At 35.6% G+C, this 23,104-nt stretch overlaps 1 protein-coding gene across 1 annotated transcript; it reads left to right on the top strand.

The window, feature by feature from the left end:
* The first annotated feature begins 7,811 nt into the window (after nt 1-7,811).
* LOC131611775 (RING-H2 finger protein ATL33-like) lies at nt 7,812-8,834 on the top strand. The gene has a single exon (XM_058883659.1). It carries the CDS (start codon nt 8,065-8,067, stop codon nt 8,740-8,742), a length of 678 nt encoding a protein of 225 aa, XP_058739642.1. The 5' UTR covers nt 7,812-8,064; the 3' UTR covers nt 8,743-8,834.
* Nucleotides 8,835-23,104: the final 14,270 nt, after the last annotated feature.

Raw genomic sequence — 23,104 nt, forward strand, 5'->3', positions numbered from 1 at the left:
ACCGAAACAAAACCGGAAACCATTATTCAGTTTGGATCACGTTATCGGTTACCACTTGAAAAATTTGAGAAAAACCCTAATTCCCAAACCCTCTCTTCTATCTCTTCTCTTCTACTATCTGAGATAGCTGTCACAACCCTCCGCATAATTCTCTTCCACCTTCTCCATCTCCGATTCTCTCTACACTTTCCTCTCATTCCATCCAATCTTAGATCTCAGCCTCACGATTGAACCGTCGTGTCAAAAACTTCTTGAAGGTACGTGAAACTCTAACTTGGGTTGCTATGCGAAAATGAAGCTTGGGTTATTGTTTTATGTGTTCAATCCTTGTTTCTTATTTGGGTTCATTTTTTTCTGCTGACTGTTGATGATTGTGTTTGGATTCTGGATTATTGGGTTCATTTAAGTTTATGTTTTTTTGGAGTTTAGTGTAACTTTGCCATTAATGGAAGAGAATCCATGGCTGATTGAATTGATGAGAACCCTCCTTTTTTGGAATTCTTATAGACATTGAGAGTATAAGAAGGAAAAAGCTTGTTTTTCGCTGTTCGAAAGACGGTGTGATCGAGAGCACCGATGAATTTAACCCATTTCATGAACTGTTGTTCTGATTCTTGAACTTTGGTCATGTTTGCAGAGTTTGCAATTCCATTATAAGGTTTCGGTCGAAGACCTTTGGTGTGACATTGTGTTACAATAGGATTCTGTAGAATAAGAACTAGTACTAAAACATAGAAAATTGAATTCATGTTTATGTTATTTTAGAGAGAAAGAATGTAACAATCATATAAGAAAAAATTGAGAACTAGAACTAGAAGTGTCATTGGTAGTACTCAATTGAGATTTTAATGAGGTTAAGGCTTCTTTGTCTGTGGTGATGCTAAGAGTGGTTGATGATGATACACCAATCAGAAGGTTGTTGAAATCAAAGGGCACAATAAGGATCATTAATAAGGCAAAAATATGAAAAAGTGAATGAGGAAACAAAGCCATGTTTGCTTCTTTGGTTTTTGGTTTTGGTTTATGATATTCATATAATACTGAGAAGATGTGTATTTATAGCACCTAGTAGCAACTGTAGCACACACTGTTTACTTATGAATCATTTTCTTTTCTCAGTTGAGTCACATCACAAGTGTCATTTCATGTATGTATCTCAGTTTGACCCAGTTTCAGTTGTAAATGGTTATATAGTCAACTTGTCTAGCTAGCATTTCAACACCAAAATTGACGCTAGAAGTATTTTATTTTTACACGACAGGAAACAAAGTGTGTTTTTTTAAGTTATTTTGTTTGTTTTGGTTTGTGTCACTTTTTCTTTTGTTGTTGTCCTTGTTTGTTTGGTTTAGTGCTACCCGTGAAAGTTATTGGTTTATCTGAGATTTAAGTTGCTGTCCTATATGTATATGTCTAGTTTGGATCCACATTGCTGATTGGAAATGTTTAGTGAATTTGATCATTCATAGCATGTTTATGTCTTAGTTGGGAAAGGTTTTCTCACATTCCAAAGCTATATGACTATGATGTTATGTTAGCTATGATTCTAGACTCAAGTGCAAAAGGTTTCTTTTTCTGTTTTAGTCTTATTTTTCTATGATTATGCAATGCCTTTGTTTCTTGATGCGTCGGTTTGTTTATCCTAGGTTTTAATATGAAATCAATTACAAGAGTTATGTAGTTTTTTCATGAATGCTTCTTTATTTTTAATATGTGTTTGGTCTTTTTAACAGATTCAAGATGACGAATGGAAGTTATGCAACATCCGAGAATACGGTTTCAACCCCTCCACCTACCGTCTCTAATGAAATGCCACCTCCTCACACTAAGAAGCGAAAGAATCGTTCAGAGGCTTGGAATCATTTCATTGTATCGTCAGAAGAAGAACAAAAAGCTTCGTGCAAATATTGTGACACAAAGATTAAGTATAATAATGGAACTAGTTCCATGCATGCTCATTTATCGAGATGTCTCGCTTACAAGAGGCAAAAGACATCATCTTCTATGACAAGTGCTGAAGAACATGTTGGCTCTCCTATAATTGTCAAGTTTGACCAAGAAGCTATTCGAAGAGCAATGGTTAAGATGTTCATTAACATGGAGATTCCTTTTCGGAAGGTTGAACATGAGTCTTTTCATGAATTTATGAGTCTTGCTTCACCAAGATTTCAGATTTGTTCGCGCACAACATTGGCACGTGATGTCTTGAAACTATGGGACATAGAACTAATGATTTTGAAAGATTTTCTCTCTATGAATTGTCGAAGAGTTTGTCTCACCACTGATATGTGGACTTATTGTCAAAAGTTGAGCTATATGTGTGTGACGGTCCATTTCATTGACAATAATTAGCACTTACAGAAGAAGATCTTAACTTTTTGTCAAGTCACAAGTCATACATGGGATGCTATTTGTGAAACATTGGAGATGTGTTTGAATAGTTGGGGTTTAAACCGCGTGCTTAGTTTGACGGTTGATAATGCTTCATCTAATGATGTTGGGGTTGAACGTCTCAAGAGAAGGCTTTTGTCCAAGAATAGTTTAGTTATGAGCGGAAACAATTTTCATATGAGGTGTTGCGCACACATATTGAACTTAATTGTGAAAGAAGGTTTGAAAGACATTGATGCTTCTGTTTATAGAGTTCGTCATGCTGTTTGGTATGCAAGATCTTCTCCCGCGAGGCTTGCTAAATTCAAGGCATGTATTGATGAGGAGAGCATGGACTATAAAGGTTTAGTTTCTCTAGATGTTGAGACTCATTGGAATTCAACTTACTTGATGTTAGTATCCGCATCAAAACATGAAAGAACTTTTGAAGAATTAGGTTACCGAAATAAAAGGTATGTGAATTAATTTTTCAATATTTGAGATAGTATTTTATGTTCGTGTAATATTATTAGTGATTCCCTAACACCCAAAAGGGTTAAACCAACCTTGAACATTTCATGTCTGGTAAATTGAATTTTGTGATATGCAAGAGTTGACACTGTATTATGAATCCTTTCCTTTTTGTTAAATAGCTCTAGTACTAAGGATCTTATAGACTGGACAAGCTTAGCAGCCTTAGAAATGGTTCCGATTTTTTTATTAGTCTTCCAAACGCGAGGATATCTTGGTCTTGGACCTTTTGCAGCACACACCTGATATAAAGAAATTTAGACATTAATTGTCACACTCTTATTTCCTAAAGCAACCATTATTTGTGACTAAGAATCTCTTTTGAAAACTATGGTTTGTGTATTGATAACAATCACCCTTAGGAATTAGGATCTTACCACAATGCTTCTTGTACTTGTTGGTATTTTAGTTTCTACAAATGTTTTTCCAATGAATAGTGGATTTAGATGCTTAAATAGCTTTAGATCCTTTTTAGTCTTTCCTATGGTAAATTATTAGTATGAGTTGAGTATCCTCTATTTCCTTGGACTTGTTTGATGGTATCCTTGCATTATGAATGATATCTATTGTGGTTGAGTTATTGAACTTGAATACTAAATAAGACTCCACTGGTCTGAAACTCTTCAGTATTAATAATATATTCTAGCTTTAACTATATCTTCTCATTTCTTTATCAATTAGAAAAGAGCTTATGCATGGTCTCTGTTTCTCGCTTTCTGCTTCCGTTTGAAAGTCTTGAGATAGTTTTTATCTGGCTCTCTGCTTTTGTTTATAGGATTGTTGCAGAAGTCATATTTGGATAAAGGTTATTTATGAGATTACAAGAGAAACATTTTTTTTCTTTCAAACTCTAATGTGAAAATTACATTTAAATATGCTTGTTGTGTTTTTGGATTTTCCTGCTGTGTGTAGACTAACATAATTATTTCTAGTGTTTTGTGCTTTCTTTATCTGTACTAAATACTAAAGTTTCAGTTATTCTCATTTTATGTTATGTTAGGTATGTGAATGAGTTGACAAAAAAGGGAAAAGGTGTTCCAATAAAATATGATAGGAAGCATATCAACTTAATCATTCCATTCTTGAAATTGTTTTATGATGCTATTGTAAAAATATCAGGGTCATCTTATTTGACAAGCAATATTTATATGTTTGAGGTCCTGGGCATTGGAAAGAGCATTGTGGCTATGTGTGCGTCTGAAGATGAACATCTACGTTCAGCAGCTCAAAAGATGAAGAAGAAGTATGATAAGTATTGGGGATATCATGATAAGCTTAACATGTTGTTGTTGATTGCTCTAGTTTTCGACCCTAGACGCAAGGTTAGATTGGTTGATTGGATGGTACAAAGATATTATAATAAGGTCGATGCTGATGCCTTGAAAGGAACCTTAGAGTCTTGCTTGAAATCTATTTATGAGGAATATTGTATTGGATTTATGTCTCTTCAAGGTAATTCAAATGAGCCGCAAGTTTTTGGTAGTGTTAGTCATCCTTATGGAACTGTTGAGTTCTATCTTTCAGAAGGGTGTGACAATGCAGATAATGAATTAATTTCTTATCTTGGAGAGAAGTTAGAGCATAACATAGAGATAAATGTTCTAGAGTGGTGGAGAGTAAACTCTGGCCGCTATCCCATCCTTGCGAAAATTGCAAGAGATGTGTTAGCTATACCAATAAGCACAGTGGCGTCTGAATCTGCATTCAGTACATGAGAAAGGGTGCTTGATCCATATCGTAGCTCATTAACACCTAAAACAGTTGAAGCACTGATATGCGCTCAGGATTGGCTCAAAGAAACATCTTCATCCTTGATTACAAATGAAGATTTTGATATTCTTGAGAGATATGAGCAAGGTATGATAACTAAGTATATTCGCTAATGTATTATTATTTATTATACTTGAGGCATAATGAAATGTATTTATATGTTTTATATAATTACTTTATACGGAAGATGGTGCTAGCTGTTCAACATCTTCAACCTTTGTTGCACTTGAAGAGGACTTGTCAGTTTAATTGTTGTACTGCACTCGGTAAAGCTTTTCTACTAAATATCTACTCTAACTGAGTTATGTTTGTATATGTTGTTCCTGTTTTTATTTGCTACTTTGACGTCTCTATTCCTTTGTCTTTCCCGTTGCTTTAGTAATTAGACTGTTTGCTAGTAGTGTTTTAATTTTATGGGTTTTGTCATTTTGTCCTAAATATAGATTTGATTTGCTATTGAAAATATAGATTTTAACCTAAATGTACGTTTGTGACTCCAAATAAACAATACCCTTAACCTATCACATCATTATTTTTATTACCACACAGAATCATGTAATTTCAGACAAGTCTTAGAGACTAACAAACTTTTTTAAAGATCAATTTGATGATTACCTAAAAAAGATCCATGCTAGTTACTTATTGTAGACTTGTAGCAGATATATGATAGCAACCTGTGAGTGAGTCCAATGTGTGACAAAAGCTTTGGCTTTTTGCTGTTTTTAATTGAAACAAGTCCTTAGCATATTCTCAACCATACCACTAAATGTGCATTGCAATTTCCACCCTGTTATGCATTTGTTTGGTCTCTTTCATTGTCCTAGGAATGTGAACAGTTTTAGAGTTGTAGTCATGTTATTTCACGGGTTTCAGTTGTGAAATTAACCTTTCATAATCACAATTGGTCTGGCCATTTCTATGAATCCCATTATATTTAGAGCTTTGCAACACCATGTTGTCCTTTTAGTTTTACTAGAACTTATGTTATGTCTTCATATATTAGCTTTGAGAAATTTGTCACCGATGATATCCTTGAATTCATAGCTGAGAAGTAATTGTTAATACTATTTTTTTTCTTCAAGAGTTTGGTTTCTTAATGACAGTATCCTTTTGTTTTCATCTCATAATAACTTATTCCAATTTTGCAGTGCTAGTAATCTACTCATATTTTTTCATATAGGATCTCATTGTCCATGTTATATAGTCCCTGTTAGTAAAGCTGCTTCAAATGTTTTGGCAAATATTTGGGCAAGCTCTTAAAATGTTTGTTGGAATTCAATTCTTTATTAGTAAGAATTTCAAATTTTGTGCAGGTTGAGATTGTGATGGGAGTTGAGGAAGAATTTGGCATTAGCGTGGAAGAAGAAAGTGCTCAGAGCTTCTTGAGACCAAGGCTTAAACCAACAAAGAGGAGGACTTAACATGTTCATTTTGGAGTGTCTTTTTTTTGTTGCTATATGATATTTGATGTGTCAGTTTAACTAAACTTCATGTAACTGCTAGATCTTTTGTGGACCATATTTGGATTAAATAATGCTACTTTTAATCTTAATTTTGTAGAACTTATGTCTCTTTACATGTTAAACAGAATTTGCTCTTATAAGTCACAAGTATTTGCTCTTATAATGGTCTTTTTATGTTTAGTTTTAATGCTATTTGAAAATGATATAAAATTGGTTTTTAAACGGGTTATTTTTAAAAACTGGTTTTAAACTGGTTTTTTTTTTATAAAATTGGTTTTAAAACTGGTTTTTTTTATAAAACTGGTTTCTTTAAAAGAAAATAAAAATTGGTTTTGAGAGAACCAGTTTAAAACCGGTTTTTTTGTTAAAACTGGTTTTTATGAAAAACCGGTTTAGAACCAAACCAAACCATATGTAAACCGGTTTTAAAATAATAATCCGATTTTAATAAAATAGTTTTAAGATCCAAACCAAATCATATATATGGTTCAATTTGGTTTGGTTATTGATCCATGCACACCCCTAATTTGAATAAAATGAAACAGTGACAAGCCATGGAAATGTTGTCATGCATGATTCAAGCATCAACATGTGTGATTCGAGTCATGAAACATGTGATTCGTATCACATGAGACAGTGGCAACCATGGAAATGATGTCATGCATGATACGAGTCAAGTGTAATTTGTGATTTGAATCAAAAGGTGCTATTATTCGAATCAAGTACAAGTTGTGATTCAAGTTATGAAAGCTAAAACATTTCCTGAAAGTTTATGTTTCATTTGATTTGAGTTATGGGATGTGTGATTCAAATCACACTCTCTTAGAATTTCATTTTTTTTTTTGCAAATATAATAATATTTTGAGATTCTACCGATGTCACGACTTAAATCAATCTCAAATACAGTTCTTGATCTAGAAACTTCACAAAATAACTTAAAGCATATTGCTTACACTATAATCAAATAGTTTGATTTATGTATGTTAAAAATACATATCTAAAAGTCAATTAAAAAATGTGAAATTGATGAAAAAACTCAATGATTTAAAACTAAATTCAAAAATTTAAAAATAAAGCAACAAAACAATAACCCGTAACATGTACATGCATCTTCAACAATCACCTATTTAAAAAAAAAATTACAATTTAATTCAATAATTTCTCTTATTTTTTATTTCAATTTCCTACCAAATTAATTTGTCTGAACTTTGAAATGAACCCTCATAATTGAACTCATAATTTTTTTGATGAAAAGTAAATTTTTAACTTAAATATCAACATACCAATGCCAAACGATTAACCAAATATTGTTTTGATGAAAAGTGTATTCTTAACTTAATTATCAACATACCAATGCTAAACCATTAACCAAATATTGTGAAGAATTCTTGTATATCTTTTTAGGATAAAATTAAAATCTTCATCCGTCTTCAATATTCATGATTTTAAATCTTTAAGATTAAATCGATTAAAGAACAACCTCATATTGAAAAATCCTTTGTGAACTTGTTTATTGTGTTAGTATTAAGAAATGTAGAAAGCTACATAAGAAAACAACATAAAAGAAACTAGATAATGTGGCCAAAGGGTCCACATGTTAGTTCTTTGTCTTGACATTATGTAATCAATTTTTTCTCCATTCCCATTTTCATCATCAAATCATACACACACTCTCACACACAAACTTTACCCAAATCAATTATTGCTACAAAGAAATTCACTACAAATTTCAACACTCCAAACTCAATCCCTTTCACCCTACTCCTAACAACCATTTTCAACCACTTCTATATTTTTATCAAATTAATAAATAAATATTGAAGAAAAAAAAAAGTAACAAAATTAAAGCTTACACATCACACACCACATTGTTATTATTATTATTATTATTATTTTTAATATTAATAATAATCACTCTCTCTATTTGGTTACAATGCAAAATCCACCTACTATTATCTCACTTCCGCCGCCGTTTCCGTTCCCTCCTCCGCCGCAATCCGCCGGTCAAGTCGTTGTCCTTCCAGCACCGCCTCCACCGTTTCGTCCATTCGCGACCGCTCCCAGCTCCTCCTCTCAAATCACCGTCCTCCCTGCTCCACCACAACCACCGCCGCCGTTTTTTGGCGAATCTAGCTCCGTCGATTTATCGCCTCTCGAGTTTCTCCTCGCTCTTGTTGCGATTATAACCATTCCTGCCTTGATCTACACGTTCATCTTCGCCTACGGATGTTCATCCTCATCCTCCAATCGCCGGAGATCCGATGAAGTATCCGACGCTCAATCGGTTACATCCGAACTCTCGCGCCATGATGTTGAAAGTGTTCCTGTTGGAGAACTTGCCGGAATGAAGCACCAGGAGATACGTCCGGCGAATATCAGCGGCGAGTGTCCGGTGTGTCTGTCGGTGTTCGCCGACGGTGAGGAAGTTCGGGAACTGAGTGTATGCAAGCACTCGTTTCACAGTTCTTGCATCGATTTGTGGCTCAGCAACCACTCCAATTGTCCGATTTGCCGTACAATTGTCACCGACGCTGCGGCGGTTAAAAGCTCCGGTAACGGCAGAGATGGTGATGTTCAACCGGGTTCCGGTGATGCTTCTTCTTTGGTTTGATTTTTTTTTCTCTATCTAATTTTGGCTATAGTAAATGTGAGTTAAATGTGAATTTTATTATTATCATCGAAAAATATCAGAATTTTTATTTACGTTTTTACTGCATATATCAAGTAATGCTGAGTTTTGGTTATTTTGAAAAAAATGTATAGGTTTTTAACTTTTATGATAAAAAATGAATTTTCTTAATTTTTTGAAATTTAGTAAAAGAGAATAATTTTTTTCTTAAATTTAGTCGGTAGAATGTTGTACAAAAATATTAATTTAATAAATGAGAGAATATTATGAATAATTGAGCAAAAAACGTGCTCATTTGACTTCTAGGTTGTAGAATATTCATTTGTAATTCATAGAAATAATTATGATGGAGTATTAGTTTATACATATGATTATTATATAAGTACTAGTGTCTTACCCGTGCGTTCGCACGGTGTTTACCTAGAAAAATGGTAAACAAGCGCTAGTTTCTTTTTTAAAGGTTACTTTTGCGGAATCAACTAGAATATTCAAGGACTGATTATTTTAATTTGTTTATTACGTGTATCTAGTTTGTATTAAATGCAGCAATAACTTTAAAGTAAAAGCAAAGCATTGAAATTAAAAGTTTTATAATAATCAAAAGCAATAAAGAGCAGTAAATGTGCACTGAAAGAGAAGCATAACGTAAAATGATTGCATAAATTAAACTGGTACGCATACGTACATTCCAAAGTTGCACTCGTTACTCATTATTGCACAGAGATTTGAGTTTACTTGTGTTTTTGTAGAAAATGCGGACCTCAAACTGTTCCTATTGAACTTGCTTAAATAGTAAAAATAAAATAACTACTATTAACGGTCGACTGATTATCAGCCAACACGTGTCTTCGACACGCAGTATCTTCAACTGTGAGACTTCCACGCGTCCTGTGAAAACTGCCAGAAAACTGCTTGAACCTGCCTCTTGACTTCTGATGCCCTCCGACTTCAGAACTATACTCAAACAAAACATCTAAGTTTTTTCTATTTGTTCTAGTCGAACATGCATGGTGTATTGACTAATTCTAGTCGAACCTTGGCCATGATGATTTACTGGTAGTCGAACATCAGTCTTGACTAAACAAAACTATTTTAATCAGACTCTTCATCTTAGATTCTTTAATAATCTCACCTGTCTTAGAGATTGCTTACCATTATTTAGCAAGTCGAAATCCTAGGGTAACAAATTGCCCCCCAAACGACTTCTTTCGTCTGACTTCAGGAAAGAGAAAAATGGCGTTTCAGTTCTTTCTTAGGTTTCGACTTTTGTTCTCTTCTGACGCCATGATTACTTTGCACATCCCTAGGCACTAATTATTACCTAAATCTTAGGTAGTGGGCTATAACTGCTCCCCACTTTCTAAAAAACCAGTTTCCAAAGCGTTTCTTAGACATGACTTTTGATTTCAACAACTTCCTTTTGCACGATCTTGCTGACGTCACTTATAGCTTTATATATATGTGCAAGTTTCTTCTCTTTTCTCTTCATTTCTTCTCAAAAGTTTCAGAAAGAACACACACTCTCCTTCTCCAGCTTTCAACCCATTTTCTTCTCCTTATTTTCTTCTCTTCTTCCCTACACAACAATGTCTGCAAATGCAAGCACCACGATCAATGTCAGCAGTACAGTTTACCCCACAGGTTCAAATCCTTTAGGGTTTATTATGTCCCGTGAAGAGGAAGAACAAGGGTTGGATTTTGTTCCTCAACCCAACCTCTCAGAAGCCAAAGCCATTATCTGGCAAAATCAGATGCTAATCCCGTTCCAAGTTACTGATAAACTAATGGCTTTTTTAGGGCCATTACCAGATCATCGTTCTCATCCAGAACGAACCTCTGGTTTTTTCCCTTGTTTTCAAACTACAATGCCTGTAGCTTTTGATAAACCGCGTACTCTCGACCTAAAATTCATGGATCCTTCAATGAGGGTTTTTCGTTCGACCCCAGCTCCTGGCAACAAAGAGTACTTAGCTTGGCTTAACAAAGTCCAGGCGAAGAAACAACAAAGATGGGAAGAATTGGGCATCTTCGACGCCATACAATTATCCAGAACTGGCCATAGGGTTTGTCCCCATATGCTGCTTGCTTCGATATTTTTCTGGGAAGGTTCGACCAACACCTTTCACCTTCCTTGTGGGATGATGACTCCCACTCTCTTCGACGTGGCTGCTATCACAGGGCTTTCGCCTTTGGGTGAGCTCTTCGACCCAACTCTTCCCACAGAAATGAATTTCAACTTCACCAACGCCACCATCACCAAATACATGCAGGATCATTATGACAAGTCCACAGATGAAGTCTCTGACGAAGAACATTTTGCCTTCCTCACTTATTGGCTTTCATATTATTTGTTTTGTCCAGGGTCAGTCCAAATAGCTAAAGCTTATATACCTCTGGCTATCCAAATTCATGAGGGTCGAAAGGTCTCTTTGAGTAAGCTTCTTCTTGCTTCTCTTTACCATAGTCTGGGTATAGCGTCTTTAAGGATTAAGCGCCTTCATTAAACCCCAAAACAACTATCTTTGTCAGGACCCTACTGGCTCTTACAACATTGGTTGAATGCTACCTTCGAGTCAAAAATTGGTTACACTGTCTCTCAATCTGTTTTGGAAGTTATGTACGACCGGAGAGTCGAAGGTATCAAACTTGCCTTCCAAACTCCTCAAGATGAGACGAACAAACCCAACCTTCTCAGGTATGTGAAAGTATTTTCTGAATGTAACATATTTCTAGCTTCTATGGCTCCCTTCTCAAATCGGTGCTTTGGCCCAACTTGGTTTAAAGCCATCTATCCTGGAAACACTCCAACCCTTCGAGCTCAATTGAATGCCATCTAGGCTGCATTCTTGACCCCAACACTTCTTTCCCATCACATTGAGTCGACCGGTAAGTGCTATGGATTTGTAAGTTATCAACCAAACCTAGTCTCTCGATAATTTGGCCTAAGCCAAATGCTACCCAAAAGTCTGTATATTAATGATGATGACATCTGCTACTCTGGTCAACCGGTCACAGCTCGTCAACATCTCGACTGTTTGAAGTTTCATAACAAACAATCTCTTGAACACCCAACTTTTACTTTCCAAAACTCTTTCTTCACAACCAAAGAATTTAGTGAGTGGTGGTCTGAATATTACCAGCTGTTTGATGGAGATTCTTTCATCAAAAAACTGAATACTGCGTTCGACAAGTTGGAGGATCAACTTAACATAAGTACTTTTTATGTCTACTGTTGTTTTCTTTATTACCAATGGTAGTATTCTAATCTCAATTTTAGACCTTTCAGGACCTGATCCTGCTACTCAAGTCGAAGCCTCTGTTCCTAAACCAAGTCGAAAGCGTCCCAGTACGTCGAACACCACCACTACCAAGAAAAACAAAACTATTAGAAAGGTATTCATCTTGACCTTTAATCTTTAGTCAATACTGCCTTTAACCCTTGTTAATTGTTATTTTCCTTTCTTTAGCTGCTAGTCTCTGCTGACTCAGATGAAACCACTTCTCCACCAAACCAAGAAAGTGAAATTTTTTCACGTCCCCCGCTTCCGACTCCAACAAAGAAACGGAAGGTTACCAAAAACATTCCCAAAGTAATTGTCAAACCTCAAGCAGTTCCAACAATTTCTTCTTCGTCTCAAGTTCCTCCTGAGGTAACTTAGCATGCTCTTTCAATATATATATATATATATATATATATATATATATATATATATATATATATATATATATATATATATATATATATATATTTTTAAGATTGTTTTCTAACATTTTCTTCTAAATAGAGTGCACCAACTGTCGACCATGTTCAGGAGAAAGTTGTCGAGGTTGCTGAAAAAATCACTGAGGCTGCTCCTGACTTCAATCTTTTTAGCCCTCAAAGGACTGATGCTTTTGGAAGCACCACTGATTCAGCTAATACTCCAGGTCGAAGTCGAACAACGCCCCAAGACAATCTTATCAATGAACAATCTCAACTTGCAAATGTCAAAGCTGCTGATCGAACTTCTCATTCAAAACAAAACATCACCTCTCAAACCAAACAACATTCTACTGTTGATGATACCAACTCCAACAGTTCTCTTAGTCAAGAGGAAATTCTAGACTTGAAAAAGACTAATCCTCTAGAAGCTCTTTTTCGACTTCAGAAGCTACGACCAAGTTCTTTTGATGTTCCCGTTCAGTCGACTAATCCTGATGCTGAAATTGATGCTACTCTTGTCGAAGCTATACGCCAGTTAAAGGCCCATCTGAATGAACCTGAGTTTCTTGCTGTCCTCGAGAGTTCTGAACATCTTGGTGGAGAAATTCGTAAGCTATTAGATTCACTAACCAAAGCTTCTCTACCCACAGTTATTGCTCAATTTTTCTTTGATTTTGAGGCATACTTCGACCAGCTCTGGAGAGACCTCATAACAAAGAAGAACATCACTCTACAGGCGAAGAACAAAGAGCGTGAATGAAGAGGGAATGGGATGCCAGTGCAGCTTCGACCAAAAAGGTTGAAGAATTTCAGGAGAAAACATTAAAGTTTTCTGATAAGAAGGGAGAGATCGACAACAAGATTGCTGACTATAAGGCTCAAATTGATGCTCTCAACAAGAAGATTGAAGATCTTGAACAAAAAAAATCAATTTGGCTCAAACTGAAGAAATCCATTCGCCTGAAACTATTAATCAAGAAGTCTTGAAAGGGCTTGGTCATGGTGAAAATGCCCTTAAATTGGAAAATAGCATTCGCCAACTTAGACAAGGCTTGTCACTTCTTGACTCTAAGATTGATTTTGAGTCGGCCAAGCTAGCCTATTTTAGGAATAACTTTCCAACTTTGCAATTCTTTGTTTTCGACTAGCTGGCTATATATTTGTAATGACTGTCGACGTCCTTTATAAGGAACTTTTGTAATGGTTGGCCAAGTTTTGGCCATTTTAATATAATTTCTTAGTTTTTTATTCTATTATGCGAATTTCTTGAAGTATAGGTTTATATTTTTTCAAATACTTACCATTTATCCTCAAGACTCGACCATCAGAGTTTAGCTCTTCAATTTCGTACGTGTTGTTTGAAAATATTTGCAAAATTTTAAAAGGTCCTTCCCAACTTGGGGACCATTTACCCAATAACTTATTCCTTTGATCCATTGGTAGAATAACTTTCCACACATAATCATTTACCATGAATGTTTTTTCTTTGACTTTTTTGTTGTAAGCTTTCGCCACTTTCTCCTTTTGTCTTATTAATCTATCCAATGCCATTAGTTGTTCTTCATCTAATTCTACCAATTCGTCTAACATCATACTCCAGTATTCATCTGGCGAAAGATTATTCTGTCGTTGAATCCTAGCCGATTGTAGATGACTTTCTGCAGGCAATACAACATCATGCCCAAAAGTCAAACGAAATGGGGTAGTATTTATTGCTTCTTTTGGTGACGTCCGACAAGCCCAAAGGATTTGGTCGAGCGTTTGATGCCAATTTCTTGGCTTTCTCCCCACATGCTTCTTTATCAGATTTATAATAACTTTATTTGCAGCTTCGACTTGACCATTAGCCTGAGCATAATATGGAGTAGATGTTAGCAATTTAAATCCTGTTTCTGCTGCAAAAGCTTGCATCTTTCGACCAATAAAGACTGATCCTTGATCAGTAGTAATAGTCTCTGGAATTCCATATCTGTAAATAATGTGTTTTTGTATAAACCTAATCACTGCCTCTTGATCGGCATTAACCAAAGGAATTGCTTCTATCCACTTAGTAAAATAGTCTATTCCTACTAAAATGAATCTTTGTTGTTTAGAGGATGAAGGTTTAATTTCTCCTATTAAATCCAAAGCCCATCCTCTAAAAGGCCAAGGTTTGATAATGGCATGCAGTTCACTGGCTGGAACATGTTGAATGCCTGAAAAATTCTGACATTCTTGACACCCTCTTGCATACCCAATACAATCTTTTAACATTGTCAGCCAATATAAACCTTGTCTAAACAACAACCACTTCATCTTATGGCCTGACTGATGAGCTCCACAAACACCACTATGAACTTCTGACACAACCAAATATGCTTCAGCCTCACTCAAGCATTTCAACAACACGCCTTCAGCCGTTTTCTTGTATAAATCATTTCCCAATATCACATAGTTTAGAGCTCTGTATTTAATCTTTCAATCAGTCCCTCCGACTGGATTATTTAGGTACTGGACCAATGGGTTTCTCCAATCAGAATCTGTCATATTGTCGATGGCAAAAATTTCCAAGGCATACAAATCTTTACTTTCAATTTTGTTACTTTCAACTTTGTCAACTTTGTCATCTACCCCCCCAAATTTTGACGTCGACAATTGACCTGACTTGTCGAATATTTCATGAGTCTCTTTCTCTTTGATATCGACCATATCTTCTAACTTGTTTTTAGAAACTCTATAGCCAGAAGCAATCTGTGCCAATTCATTGGCAATATGATTACTAGATCTTGGTACATGCAAGATCTCAACATGTTCAAATTTTTTTAATAAGCGTACTACAATTGCATAGTACATTATTAGATTTTCTTTGATGCACTTATACTCTTTTTTGATTTGTCGAATTACCAACTCAGAGTCACCTCGAATTTCAACTCGTGTTGCCCCTAAGTCTATTAGGGCCTTCAAACCAGTTATTAAGGCTTCATATTCGACCTCATTATTAGAGCATACATCTTTCATTTTATAATGGAACTTTGTCGGGAGTCCTTTAGGAGAAATAATCAAGACTCCAATGCCTGATCCATTTTTGTGACTAGAACCGTCAAAAAACAACTTCCAGTTAGTATGTTCAACTAGATTTGCAGGTAACTCGACTAACCCATGTTCGACTATAAAATCAGCCACAATTTGTCCTTTCATAGCTTTCAAAGGAACATATGTTAAGGAAAATTCAGTTAGCGCTAAGGCCCATTTACCAATTCGACTATGCAAAATTGGTTTAGACAACATATGTTTAATAACATCATAATGAGAAGACACATACACATCAACAGGCTTTATATATTGCTTAAGTTTAGTACATGAGAAATACAAGCATAAACATAATTTTTCAATATCATTATACCTAGTTTCAGCATCCACTAAAGTTCGACTGAGATAATATATAGCTCTTTCGACGCCATTATCATCCTCTTGGGCTAACATGCTCCCAATTGTCGAACCTGATGCAGCTATGTACAATTTCATACTTTTTGTCCTATTGGGGGGCAATAAAATAGGAGGCTTAGTCAAATAAGCTTTTATTTGGTCGAATGCCTGTTGATGTTCTTGCTCCCATTTGAACTGATCTTGATTCTTGAGTTTCACAAGTGGTGAAAAGATCTTCGTTTTGCCACTTAGATTTGAGATAAATCTCCTCAAGAAATTAATCTTCCCCAACAATGACTGAAGTTGTTTCTTTGTTTCTGGCGCTTTTAGCTCCAAGATTGCTTTCGTCTTGTTCTGGTTTATCTCAATACCTTTCTTGTGAACCACGAAGCCCAAGAAATCCCCTGCATGGACACCAAAAGCACATTTTAAAGGATTCATTTTGAGTCCATATTTTCTCATTCGTTCAAAAGACTGTCGAAGATGGTCTAAGTGACCATTTTCAGAATTTGATTTTATTACAATGTCATCGATATAAACCTGCATAAACTTGTCAATAAAATCATGAAACATGGAATTCATAGCTCGTTGGTATGTAGCTCCAGCATTTTTTAAACCAAAGGGCATTACTACCCATTCATAAGTTCCTAAAGCACCTGGGCATCGAAACGCCGTCTTAGGTACATCTTCGTCAGCTATAAAAATTTGGTTATAACCTGAATACCCATCTAATAAACTGAGATACTCAAATCCGGCTGCGGAATCGACTAACATCTCAGTAATAGGCATGGGATATTCATCTTTAGGGGTAGCCTTATTTAAATCTCTGAAATCTATGCATATACGAAGGCTACCATTTTTCTTTATGACAGGCACTATATTAGCTAACCATTCGACATACCTTGCAGTTCGAATAAACTTGCTTTTCAGCAATCTTTCAATTTCTACTTTAATTTTTTCCATAACCTCTGGTGCAAATCTTCTAGGAAGCTGCTTGATAGGTTTCTTTCCTGGGTTTAAAGGTAACTGATGTTCTACCACACTTCGACTTAAACCAGGCATTTCGTTGTAATCCCATGCAAAACAGTCTTCGTATTCTTTTAAAAGTCGAATCAGCTTGGTTTTTAGATCACTTGTAAGTTTTGTACTTACATAAGTAGGCCTTTTAGTGACTCCATCTCCTAAGTCAATTTCCTCAAGAGGATCTTGAGCTTGCATTCTTTTTACTGACCCTGATGGATCCATTTCGAAGCCTAAAGGTTCGTCGTCGTATATCCCATCAAACCTTTCAACCTGATGATCGACTTCTTGATTGTTTTCATTTTTTACTATCATGGCCTCAATAGCCATATTCTTCTCAAGTTCGGCTTCTAAAGCCGTTTTTTCTTTGTTCTCGGCCAAATAAGCCGTTATTCGAGCCAGGTATTCTGACTCAGTGGTCCTCATCTTTGACTGTTGTCCTCTGCTCAGGAGGACTTTCATGATTCAATGGTTCATTAGGATCTTCCTTATTCCAGATGAAACCATAATTTGGGTCTAAGTTCAAATACTTAGACACACTTTCATCAGAGGAATACACCTCTTCTGCTTTGTAACAAGGAGCTACATTTGCCAGATGCTGGTCGAAGTGTCTGCGACCACTCTCAGTTTTGTAGTAGCTTTGGTCAGCTTCAACATTCTCCACTATGCCATCTGGCCTCCAGATGGCCACACGCTGATGTAAAGTAGAGGGAACTGCTCCTATGCCATGTATCCATTCTCGGCCTAGAAGTAATTTGAAATTAGCTTGAGATGCAATCACCATGAAGATGGTTGACCTGACAGTCGAACCAACAGCCAACTTCACCTGAATTACTCCCAATATCCCGCTAGTCTTTCCCTCATAATTAGATAACACCATATTATGAGGCCTCAAGTCTTTGTCAGATTTTCCCACTTTCTGAAGTGAGGAATAAGGCATCAAGTTCACAGCAGCCCCACCATCGACAAACACTTTGTTGATTGGAACCCCATCTACCTTCGCCCTTATGAATAAAGGCTTCAAGTGGTACATCATTCCTCGACCTGGCCTTTCGAACACAGCCTTTTGTTCTTCCACTACTCCTTTTTCCCATTACATAATAACAAACAGGAGCTTCTTCCACATTCTCGTCAGGAAGAAAATCATCTTCATTCTCAGATACTTCAGACACTCTGTCGAACTCTGCTGGAAGTACATATACAATTCCACAGTCAATTAACAACTCATCTGACTCTATGTCAAAGTTGTCATCGACCTCTTCGTCCGACAGTGGAGAATATTCAGGCTCTTTTTCTATATTGAGAGTCGGAGCATCATCATTAACTAACTCTTTGATGAGTTTCTTTCCCAGAATCATCCATGCAGCCAATCTCTCATTTGCCACTTTGGCCTGTTCTTCAGTCAATCTCCTCTGAAACGGTTTCGGCTGATAGTGAGAAAAACCTGCCTGCATCATTTTTGAACTTTCTTGTCCATTCTTATAACTTCTTTGGTAGCGCCACCACTGTGTTCGAGTTATAGGATTCTTTCCTTTGTAGTTTGGAGATATGTAATCTTCCCTCTTAGATCCACTATCAGTCCATGAGCCTTCAGCATTTGCTCCAGTACCTTGGATCTGCCATTCTGGACGTTTCCCTCTGAAGTTAATGGGTTTCACCCATTTGTCTTCAGGCACATCCGTCTTAGGACGAAAAGTCCTTGGTTTTTCAAACCTCTTCCTGTATTCTCCAGCCCTTTGACCACTGTTTTCTCCTGTATACATGAACTGACGATTCTTGCTTCGACGAGGGTCGAACCTTACTTTGTTTGCAGCATCAACATTGAAAACAGCATCACACCTTGGGCATAATCCCACTTGAGAGTTGTTGTTGTGACACCTCTCAAGGAATTTCAGGAGACTCTCTTTTGGTTCAGGATACACCATGTCCAAGACTTTGCCATCAGTAGCACCGTCTTTCTTTCCAACGAAACCATCAGTAGTTTCGACCATCATCACGTCAGCAAGCTCAGTATAGTGAGCCTCTTCGACTTGCAAGGGATCATTATCAACTTGCATTGATGACTTTGGTTTTTCTCCAAACTGTAACCTTCCTTCTTTCAAAGCCTTCTGCACCAAATCCCTGAAAAGGACACATTGAGAAGTCTTATGACCCAAGAAATTATGAAATTTACAAAATCCTCTTTTTTTCTTTTGTTCAAGAGGAGGATTTTTAAGTCCTGGGGGTACTATGATTTGCCCATCAGTAACCAACAAATCAAATATTTCATCACATTTCGTTATATCAAATGAATATGTTTTACTAGAGAATTTTTCATTTTTGCTTTCGACCAGATTTTTATCTTTTGAAGGTTTAAGTAATTTGCACATATATGGGGGTCCTGGCTTCAGTTCAGCCACATTGACTTCTCCCTCTTCGTATTCACTATCACTATTAGAGTCGAACTCGTTTGTAGTAACATAAGCTATCTTCTCTTTCTTATGATATTTACTAACTCTGGCTTTTTCAGCTTTGAGCCTTTTGACCTGGCGTACTCTGTCTGCCAGTTGTGCCATATCTCTCAAGTGTTGGGTGTCTAATTTCTTCCTTATGGAATAATCTAACCCACCTGCAGCCATTTCGACTAACTCATGCTCAGGAATTTGTGTGAAACATCTAGCTTTTAATAACCTGAAACGGTTTAAATAATCATCGACAGTTTCTGCACCCTTTCGCCTAACTCCATCTAATTCTTTCAGACTAATCTTCGACTGTCCCAGATAAAATTGCTCATGGAACAATCATTCTAACTGGCTCCATGAAAACAAAGATCGTGGAGGTAAGGTCGTGAACTAGGTAAACGCATTTTTTGTTAAAGAACTTGGAAAATATTTCATCTTTAAATTTTCATTGTTTGCTAATTCTCCAGCCTCCGTCTGGAACCTAGCAATATGTTTGACTGTCGACTCGCCAGTCTCACCAGCAAATTTGGTAAATTTTGGGATTTTCCAACCCCTAGGCAATTCTGTTTGCCTTACATATTCTGACAATGGAGAAACAAAATTTGGTCTGTGCAAACCTACGTTTATTCCATTCTGAACTAGAATTTGTTCGACTACATTAGAGATATTATTATGTCCAACATTGACATCTTGCTGGATATTTCTAAGAACCTGATCAGCATCTTGATGTCTTTGTACTATTCTAGGGACTTCTTGTTCAATTTGGTCCCCATTGTTTGTAGTTTCGACTACTCTCACGTTCGACCCTTGTGGCGTCGGAAGGTTTGGTTGTGAAGGTGCTCCAAAGAAATCTGCTATTCTGGCCATTTGTCCAGCCAATATCTCATAACTTTGGTTCGTGTTGTTTATCATGGGAGTAAAAACAGTTCCCATTTGTTGAGTAAGGGCATTCACCATTTCATGATTACTTTCGTCTATTTGTTGTCGAATTGACAACATTGACGTAGTACTTAAAGATGGCAAAGCCTGGTTATTGTAACCTATGCCCATAGGTCGACCCCCTGGGTTCGATGTGCTTGTTGCCATCATGCTGTCAGAGTATAATGAAGGATTTGTGTGCAAACCTTGCATCATAGACGTAGGCATTTCAAACTGAGGGTTAAAACCTGGTGGAGGCATCATTCCATGAAACGGCGGTCGTAATGGATTAAACGGTGACCGTACATTTGTTGGTGATGATACCAATGTTGCTGCCGTCGATCCACCAATATTTGTTGTTCTAACTGGGGATGAATTTGCAGCATTTTGTGATGTTGTTCCGGTTAGAACAACTCCTTGATTTCCAGAAAGGTCAGAATCGTTTATATTAACTTCAGACATGTTAGTTAATTTTCGACCACTTCTTAATATCATACTTAACTATCACACTAACAAATATGAAAATAAACAGCAATTGACGAGTCCCACTGGGCGTGCCAATTTGTTTACCCAGAAAAATGGTAAACAAGCGCTAGTTTCCTTTTTAAAGGTTACTTTTGCGGAATCAACTAGAATATTCCAGGACTGATTGCTTTAATTTGTTTATTACGTGTATCTAGTTTGTATTAAATGCAGCAATAACTTTAAAGTAAAAGCAAAGCATTGAAATTAAAAGCTTTATAATAATCAAAAGCAATAAAGAGCAGTAAATGTGCACTGAAAGAGAAGCATAACGTAAAATGATTGCATAAATTAAACTGGTACGCATACGTACATTCCAAAGTTGCACTCGTTACTCATTATTGCACAGAGATTTGAGTTTACTTGTGTTTTTGTAGAAAATGCGGACCTCAAACTGTTCCTATTGAACTTGCTTAAATAGTAAAAATAAAATAACTACTACTAACGGTCGACTGATTATCAGCAAACACGTGTCTTCGACACGCAGTATCTTTAACTGTGAGACTTCCACGCGTCCTGTGAAAACTGCCAGAAAACTGCTTGAAACTGCCTCATGACTTCTGATGCCCTCCGACTTCAGAACTATACTCAAACAAAACATCTAAGTTTTTTCTATTTGTTCTAGTCGAACATGCATGGTGTATTGACTAATTCTAGTCGAACCTTGGCCATGATGATTTACTGGTAGTCGAACATCAGTCTTGACTAAACAAAACTATTTTAATCAGACTCTTCATCTTAGATTCTTTAATAATCTCACCTTTCTTAGAGATTGCTTACCATTATTTAGCAAGTCGAAATCCTAGGGTAACACACGGGTACCCGTCGTTTTCGCGCATTGTGATTGAGAAAAATAAAAGATATTAATAAAAGATTAAGTTTTGGGTAAAATTGAAAAAGTTATATTTTATTTGACAAATTATAATGAAGGAAAAGTTTTAAAATTGCAAATTCACAAATTATAATGAAGAAATATTCAATCAAATTATATAATTCAATTAGTGATAACTATTTAATATAATTGATTAAACTACAAACTATTAGCCCAATCTCAAACTATCAGTTAAGGAGAATCGATTATTTTTGGCTAGCTAAGATGAAAATTAATTATTTTGGCTCAATTATAACTACAAACTATCATCCCAATCTCAAATTATCAGCTCTCTCTTGTAGACCAATGAGAAACCATTACAAACTCTATTTATAATAATGATTCATTCAAAATACATAATTAATAGAAAAATACTTTGATCAGTTACTTCATGTCCCCGTTAATATTCATTATTTTGATAAGTAACTTCGTATTCCCGTTAATATTTCAAATTTCTTCCCGTTAATTTTTAATATTTTGATCAGTAACTTCATGTTCTTGTTAATATTCATTATTTTGATCAGTAACTCCTTTTTCCAGTTAATATTCATTATTTTGATCAATAAGTTCGTGTTCCCGTTAATATTCCAAATTCGTTTCCGTTAATATTCAAAAAAATTATCAGTAACTTAATGTTTCTGTTAATATTCAAAAATTTACCAGTAACTTCGTGTTCCTGTTAATATTCAATATTTTGTCAATAACTCCGTGTTCCCGTCAACATTTATTATTTTGATCAGTAACTTCGTGTTCCCGTTAATATTCAAAATTTGTTCTCGTTAATGTTTAAATTTGGATCAGTAACTTAATATTTTCGATAATATTCAAAATTTTGATCATTAACTTTGTGCTCCCGTTAATATTTAATATTTTAATCAATAACTCTGTGCTCCCGTTAATATTCAATATTTTGATCAGTAACTCTGTGTTCCCAGTGATATTCAATATTTTGATCAATAAACTTCATTTCCCGTTAATATTCAATATTTTGATCAGTAACTTCGTGTTCTCGTTGATATTCAATATTTTGTTCAGTAGCTTCATGTTCCCGTTAAAATTCAATATTTTGATTAATAACTTCATGTTCCCGTTAATATTCATTATTTTGATAACTAACTTCGTGTTTCCGTTAATATTCCAAATTTGTTCCGGTTAATATTCAATAGTTTGATTAATAACGCCATGTTTCCGTTATTATTCAATATTTTTAGAAGTAACTCCATGTTCCCGTTAATGTTATATACTTTGCTCTGTAATTTAATACTCACATTAATATTCATTATTTTGATTACTAACTTCATGTTCTCGTTAATATTCAATATTTTGATTAATAACTTCATGTTCCCATTAATATTCAATATAAATTGATTAATAACTTTGTTCTCCCGTTAATATTCAATAGTTTGATCAATAACTTCGTGTTTTCGTTAATATTCAATATTTTGATAAGTAACTTTATGCTCT

The sequence above is a fragment of the Vicia villosa genome, linkage group LG6 (assembly GCF_029867415.1).
Source record: "Vicia villosa cultivar HV-30 ecotype Madison, WI linkage group LG6, Vvil1.0, whole genome shotgun sequence".
Lineage (NCBI taxonomy): Eukaryota > Viridiplantae > Streptophyta > Magnoliopsida > Fabales > Fabaceae > Vicia > Vicia villosa.